Source organism: Trichophyton verrucosum (assembly GCF_000151505.1).
Source record: "Trichophyton verrucosum HKI 0517 chromosome Unknown contig00296_1.f1.exp, whole genome shotgun sequence".
Taxonomy (NCBI): domain Eukaryota; kingdom Fungi; phylum Ascomycota; class Eurotiomycetes; order Onygenales; family Arthrodermataceae; genus Trichophyton; species Trichophyton verrucosum.
Window position 1 is genome coordinate 98,019 of NW_003315453.1, and position 7,044 is coordinate 105,062.

A 7,044-nucleotide genomic window follows, 5' to 3' on the forward strand; every position below is an offset into this window, starting at 1 on the left:
TAATTACGACTCCAATAAGCAGACGTGAAGGGCGCTGTTTGCTTGTTAGAAGGGCTACACTAGTTCTTCTAGTGCCCTCCAAGCACCGCATTGGTCGCGCCGATCCCCTGTCCTCTCCAAGCGCCTGGTTCGTGACGGGGATGCAGGGGGCCCCCGCCAATCGATGGACTGGTCACATCTTCTGCACCACAGCCTGCCAATAAGTACGGCGGCTACCCATCCCGTCTCTGTGCAGAGCGAATCGGAAGATGCCAATCTTGACAACCCAGCACACATCTGGAAAGGTTTCATGCACGGTGATTCAGCCGATCCATCGATTCCTTCCTGAAATGGGCGTCCTCGCTAACACTGGAAGAATGCAACAAGATTCTTCCAGACAGAGACTTTGATGTGTGGCGTGGGGGAACAAAATAAGGGACTGGTGGGAATTTTTCATGGTGTGGTGCTAAAAAGGCCCAGCGGTAAACCGTCGCACCGCCTTCGTTGATCGTTCTGGTTGGCCATATCCCGTCATCCGGGGGTTCATTTTTGTGCCCTGTACGATAGATAATATGTGATCCGCCGTTTTCACAATGCGGGGGCTCACTTTTTTCTTCCTTCCTCTTCTCTTTCATAGCTGAAAGAGAGAGAAACTGCTTTGTTTCTCCCGTCTCTGATTTTCCCTGTTTCTTTTGCTCACCGAAAATCCTGCTGAATGTGCTTCGTGCATCGCATACCCGGCCAGTATTCCTGTTAACTGACGTCCGTTGGCCTGACCGTCTTTTTTTTTATTATTACACATCAGATGCCTGATTCTCCTGAGGGACAATTCCAATTGTCTCCCGCCATGCAGTCGTCGAACAAAACCGGGCAGAGCAGCATCAACAGGAGCAGCGGCAACGGCAACATCAATGCTTCTATGCGTGCACACCGCCCTCGAAGGACAAAATCTCCTCGAATGTCTCCTGTTCTCGAGGATACAAAAGTTGGCGGTCAAACTGAAGCTGTGATTTTGCGGATAATCGAAGACACAAATAGTATTATACCATCTCAACAGGCACGTACGGAGCCAAATTATCCAAATAACACGGCATCCAGAGAAGATAAGATTTTTGTCTTTCCACAGCCTCACAGAAGGGTATCTCCGTCGCCGTCATCTATGTCGAGATCAAGCATGCCAAAGTCGGTAGACAGCCAGTCACCTCCACCAGTCCCGCGGCTAAATGGGAACTCTCAGCACAAGTTTGCTGTCTTTCCTCCTCCCCGGTCATCTACCCCTAACAGATCCAAGTCGACGACTTCCTCGTCACGTAAAAGGGCGAAGACTGTCAGTTCTACAAACTCCCAGGGCGATTCAACCCCGGGAGGATGGTCATCACCTTCGACTTCGGAGGGTGAACCCCGTGATGTTGGCAATTCGCCAGGACAGGACAATTCATCGCCTCTTCCTCCACCTCCACCGCCTCCGATGAGATCTATATTTCCTCGATATGATCCTGACCTGCCTCTGAGCCAACAGAGATATTATCCGAATGCAGGATCACCTAGAAGTAGTTCAGACCAAGCACCGTCTCGAGCAGACTATGGATCTCTTTCTCCCCCGTCTACTTCTGCATGCCCCAGTTCATTTACATCCGTCGACGGGCCCATGATCGCGCCAGTGGAATCCCTTGAAAGGCTATGGAATGCCACGTGTGGTGAAAGCTCTGGATCTGATGCCGGCACTTTTCATCTGAACATCCGAAGGTAGGCCTCGTCTGGTATTTTTCATGGGATATCCAGCCCAAAACTAACAACGACATAGGATTGATTCGTTCACGTATAATATCGGTGCTGGATCTGTGGCTTTCTACACACTGAAGACTGACACAATCAGTGATTTTGAACTTCACAAGACTCACCCAACCAAACCGAACACCAAATCTCCGGTTGTAACCCTCAATCTTGACCACATCCAAAACCGCAGCAGCACCACCATTCCAATTTTCCCGAAACTGGCAGAGATCCTAGCAAGGGAGCAGTCATTAGAGTTGGCAAGACAAAATAAGCTATCCCCTGTACAAGCCATGGAAGCCGAGAGTGCTGCAGTGAGCCAGGTGAAAGCAAAGGAGACTTGCCTCTTTGAGTGGCAGGATGCCCAATCACGCTATAAACTACACTACCAGGCGATGATGAACTCCTCACCAGCTACTCCCGGAAGCCGCCCTCAATCAGCGCGGTCAAGCGTGCCTACATGTCTCCTTAATGCATCGGTATCGAACTCGCTGCCTCCATTCGGCGGCCCATCATATGGCCCTACCGTTGTCGTGTCAGTTTCTAACAGCGGGTCATCCTCGAGGGGAACTGATACACCGTTGGCAGCCGTGGATTTAGAGCACATGACTCTTACTATCTTTTCAAACGATATTCTTTCGGCGGTCCCATCCCTGCACAGCATCGATACCCTAGTCGCAGCCATTCTCACCGTAACCGTCTCCAACGAAACCACCAAGCAGGTTCTCGAAAGCATCGACATCTATGCCCCCAAGCCAGAGGAATTCCCTGACCCGTACCGGCCTCCAACACCAAGCCCAGCCTCTGTTCTTGCAAATCATACCCCTACCAACAGCAATGGCAGCGCTAACGAGCATTCCAATCCCATATCGACATCCACCTCCACTCCCAATAACAAGCCTGCTTGTATTGAGGAAGAACGTCGATACTTTACACCCACCGGCAAACAAATCTTCACGACCCAAGCTGAGCGCGAAGAATACGAACAAGAAGCGGAGTTGATGGCGCAGGTTAGGCGAAACCAAAGGAAACCGAAAAGGAACCAGTCGGTATCATCCTGGAAATGGCCTTGGAAAAGGCAGCCTGAAGTCGAGGAGATAGACCTTGAAGCTGGAATCGGCAGATCCTCCAACGCAGTCAAGCAGCAGCAGCAACGGCAGCAGGGAGGTGGTGGACATGACACCACGACAACAACAAAACAGCAGCAGCAGGAGCAGCAGAAAAAGAAAAGGAAGCCCACTCTGGTGGTTGAGGAGATTGACGTTGAGCGGTACGGACGGTATGCGGATGGGACACCGCGTGCAGGGGAGAAGTTACCTGGGCCAACCCGGGCTGCGCTGCGGGCGTTATTCTGGTTCTTCTCACTTATAATGTGGTGTCTTACTGCTTGTGTGAAGGGCGTGGCCTGGACGCTTGTTAGTCTCACGCAGTGTGTAAGTGGTAAGAAGGGTTAGTTGAATGGTTTTAAAAAAAGGATGTTTAAGTGAACGGTGTACCGGAGGCAGGGCATGGTTAAAAATGGAGTGTTTCTCGGCGGGTGGTTTTATAGACTTCTTTTTCAACGAGTGTATTTTGTCTAAATATATATAGATTTTAACGGCTGACGGCTACTTTGAATGAAATGATTTTATCCAACGATTCAATTGATTGCTGGTGGTTTATTTATATAGGAGGTTTGTTATTTTCATCAGATGCTACATACACTCTAGCTCAGTTAGAGTGCTGTAGCCAGTCTGGGGTTTGTTTTGATGGCTCTATTTACTTGTACCTACTAGGTAGTCTGGTCTGTAGGTGAGCAGACGTAGGTAGTTCTATGGATGCATGCAGTACGTATGTATAAAAAGACAGAGTTTTTTTTTGGCAGGCAGGCAGGCAAGCAACGCAGCAGGCTGTAGAACGGACATAAAAGAGATAGCACGGCTAAGGCGAAGACGACAAAGGCTGATGGATGCGGGACAGTAAACGAGAAGAATAACGCCGGTACCATGATGATCATCAATCAAGAGAGGAATATGTATGCATATGCAAGAAGTAAAAAGAGGGTATGTAGGTATGTAGGTATCCAAGCCAATGGAGGGAGGGCTGGAGACAAAGAGGTAGACAGTAGAAGAGAACAGGACAAACGGGAAGTAAAGAGATAAAAAAAAAGAAGAAGAAAAAGAATCGGACAAGAAACGATTGACGCGAACGATGGAATATCGGATTCACTGTTTGAAGCTTTTGAAGCTCCTCCATGCGCTGGGGGAAGAGCTGTTGGCACCCGTACTCGGCCTGCCGCTGGGATCGGTCTTGAACTTCCTTGGTCCAGCCAATTGAGATAGCCGATCCTTGCCCTCTCGGATAGCGGCTCTTCGAGCCTGGCGTAGGGTCTCCACACGAGCCTGGGACAGTTTGAAGCGGCGAGCGAAACAGTCCATCATGAGCTCGTTGGGGTCGATCATCCGCTTGGGGGCGGTCTGGACGACCTGGAAGATCTCCATGGGATCGCCGAGGGAGACGATTTGTTTCTGGTTCATGCGGAAGATGGAGAGGGCAACGCGGAAGAAAGTACGGGAGCCCTCGTAGAATAACACGTCCCAGACGCGTAGGGTTGTTTCGAAGGGCAGAGTGCTGATGAACATGGACATGAGCCAGTTTGTGAGGCCCAGGGTGATATCCGGCAGCCGGGTGGCGGTACTTAGGTTGGGGGGTTTTGATCTGGAGGTTGTAGGGGCTGTGCTGACGACTTTTGTGTAGACGGAGGGGAGGGATTCCTTGAGGGCGACCATGAGGATCCAGAGGTCTGCGTTGGCGCCTTCGAGGCTGATTTCGTGTGTGCCCGGGAAGAAGGAGGAGGTGATGATGTGGAGGAGCCAGAAGGCCTTTTCCTCGGGCAAGAAGAGGATGAGGAATCCGGCGATGAAGTTGAGCGACTGGGTATATCCGATATTAGAATTATGTAGGGAAAATGCATATAGTACACGGCGAAGAGACTGGATGATCGGGGTGTCTGGCGAAGAAGAGCTGTGTTTGAGATTGCTGCTGCCACTGCCGCTAGAGGCGCCGGCGTCCTCGGAGGAATCTGGCTTGTAGTGGACGTTGTCTGGGAACGTTCGATGGAGATCCCGCTCAATGTGTTCCTTGTCGTCGTTCATGGGGCTGCGGAGGGCCGTCTCGACGAGGCGTCTGTACAGGCCCGGGTTGCGCCGTATGTAGTCGTATCCGCCGGCGTACCAGAACCAGGCCGCTCCACGGCACTCTGGCGGGATGCCCTTGCGGATGTACTTTTTCAGCTTTGCAGACCGGATGGGGAACGTCGTGGGCACCGCCTCGTCGATGCCGCTCGCCTTGAGCAGCGCATACCACTTCTCGCTCCGGATCTTCTGGTATTCGGCATAGGATTGATACCAGGAGTCGTACTGCTCGATGGTCACGTGGGTGGTTGCTTTTCGAAAGCCATATTGGTCTCGGGTCTTGGTCGGCTTGAGCAGCGGCGGCGGCTCAGAGCTGATGGACAAGTCGATGAAGGGTGGTTGTAGCTGTTTCTGCGGGGGCTGCATGTCTGTTGAAGTAGTAGCAGCAGTAGTAGTAGTAGCAGCAGCGGCAGTATCGGGAGGAGGAGGAGGAGGAGGAGAGGCAGAGGGCGAAGGGAGAGCTGTCTGGGGCCGCGGCGAAGGGCTTTTATCACCAGCAGGCTGGCTAGGAGCAAAGTCGAAGTTGAAGTCTGCGGAGTTGAAGTTACCCGGCGTCAGTGACTCTGGTTCGGGGGTGTCTGGGGGCGTGCTGGCGGGTTTAATAATAATATTATTATCATCATCATCGCCGGCACCAGTGCTGAGCAGGGCCCGGACGAGAGCAGCGGACTTCCGCTTAGCAGGCGAGCCGGGAGACGGGTCGTCTGCAAAGCCGTCCAGGTACATATCTATAGCATCGTCGACACTCATATCGCCATAGCCGAGTGTACCCTGGCCCTCCTCCTGGCTGTTGTGCTGCAACTGGTCCTCCTGGCCGCGGTGGTCTCCCTGTTTCCCCCCCTGGACGTCCTCCTCTGAGATCTTGGGAGACAGCTCCGTGGTCGAGCTGGTCTTGGTGACGACGCTGCTCCTCTCCGTGCCGCTGGTCTGCTCCACGCTGGAGGCCACGGTCATGGCGGACTGCAGGCTGGTCCGCGAGGGCGGCGGGATATCAAAGTGCAGCTCCGGCGTGTAGTAGCGGTGGTTGTTTGGCCGACTTGGCGAGAGGGCCATGGGAGACGGTCTGGGGGAGGGCTTGTCCGCCTGAAACGGCGAGTAGCTCTTCTGCTGCCGGACATTGGGCATGGATGGAGACGGCTTCAGTCGCGGCTGGGGCGAGTAGGGCCGCTGGTAGAAGCGTTGTTGCTGGTGCTGGTGCTGGTGCTGGTGCTGGTGCTGGTGATGCTGCTGGTACGGCTGGCCTCCTGACGCCGAACCTGAAGCGGGAGCTGTAGCAGCAGGCGAGCCATGGCCACGACCCGCCCCGTCTGCGGGCTGTATCTGTGTAGGAGACTCCGTGAACGAGGCCGCATAGGAGGCCTTCCGCAGGCCAACCGGTGAGTTTTGGTACTGCTGCTGGTGCTGCTGGTGCTGGTGCTGTCGAAGGGGTCGAAGGCGGGCAGACGACGCACCCTTCCGCACGGCGGGAGACAGCGACGGCGACGGCGAGGAGGAGACAGAGGAGGCGGACGAAGCTGGAGATGGAGATGGAGATGGAGATGCCGCCGCCGCCGCCTGGCTAGCCGTGCGGGTGTCTGCAGAGGGCCTCCTGGAGCCACGCTGTGTGATCATGGCCACACCAGAGACAGCGGCGCCGCTGGGACATTGGTTCGTTCAGGCCGCGAAGGGAGGAGAGTCGGTCGGTCGACGACGGTCAGCGGCGTCTGAATCTGAGTCTGAGTCTTGAGTCTGAGTCTGGAGCGAGTGTCGAGGCCGCCGTCCATGGCCGGCTGGAGGGAGAAAGACGCAGCTGGGGCGGTTGGTGTTGTTGTTTTTTTTTTTAGGCGATGGCGATGGCGATGTCGAACTTGACGGTGGAGGCTGCAAGGGAGGCCGCCGGGTGGGAATTTTTTCTGGAGCAAGGAAGGCCGCCCGCAGAAACAGCCCTGGAGCGAGCAGCAGCTCGAAGACGCAGATTTCAGACGGGCTGAGGCAGAGAAGAGGGCCGGTCTGCTCGAGTGGTGAGCCTTGGTCGAGGCGGCTCAGCGAGAGACCAGAAGCGCCTCGTATCCGACGTCTCGAGCACCGGCATCGCGGCTGGCGGACACGAGAGCAAGAGGAAGCTATATATATATACGGA

General features: G+C 54.2%; 2 protein-coding genes across 2 annotated transcripts; one reads left to right on the forward strand and one right to left on the reverse strand.

The window, feature by feature from the left end:
* Positions 1-784: 784 nt before the first annotated feature.
* Positions 785-3,206, forward strand: TRV_03620 (conserved proline-rich protein; the record flags this gene model as incomplete). Its single annotated transcript, XM_003022250.1, has 2 exons — positions 785-1,725; positions 1,784-3,206. 2 exons carry the CDS (start codon positions 785-787, stop codon positions 3,204-3,206), a joined length of 2,364 nt encoding a protein of 787 aa, XP_003022296.1.
* Positions 3,207-3,956: 750 nt separating this feature from the next.
* Positions 3,957-6,536, reverse strand: TRV_03621 (GTPase activating protein (Gyp3), putative; the record flags this gene model as incomplete). Its single annotated transcript, XM_003022251.1, has 1 exon — positions 3,957-6,536. The coding sequence occupies one exon, from the start codon at positions 6,534-6,536 to the stop codon at positions 3,957-3,959; it is 2,580 nt and encodes an 859-aa protein (XP_003022297.1).
* Positions 6,537-7,044: the final 508 nt, after the last annotated feature.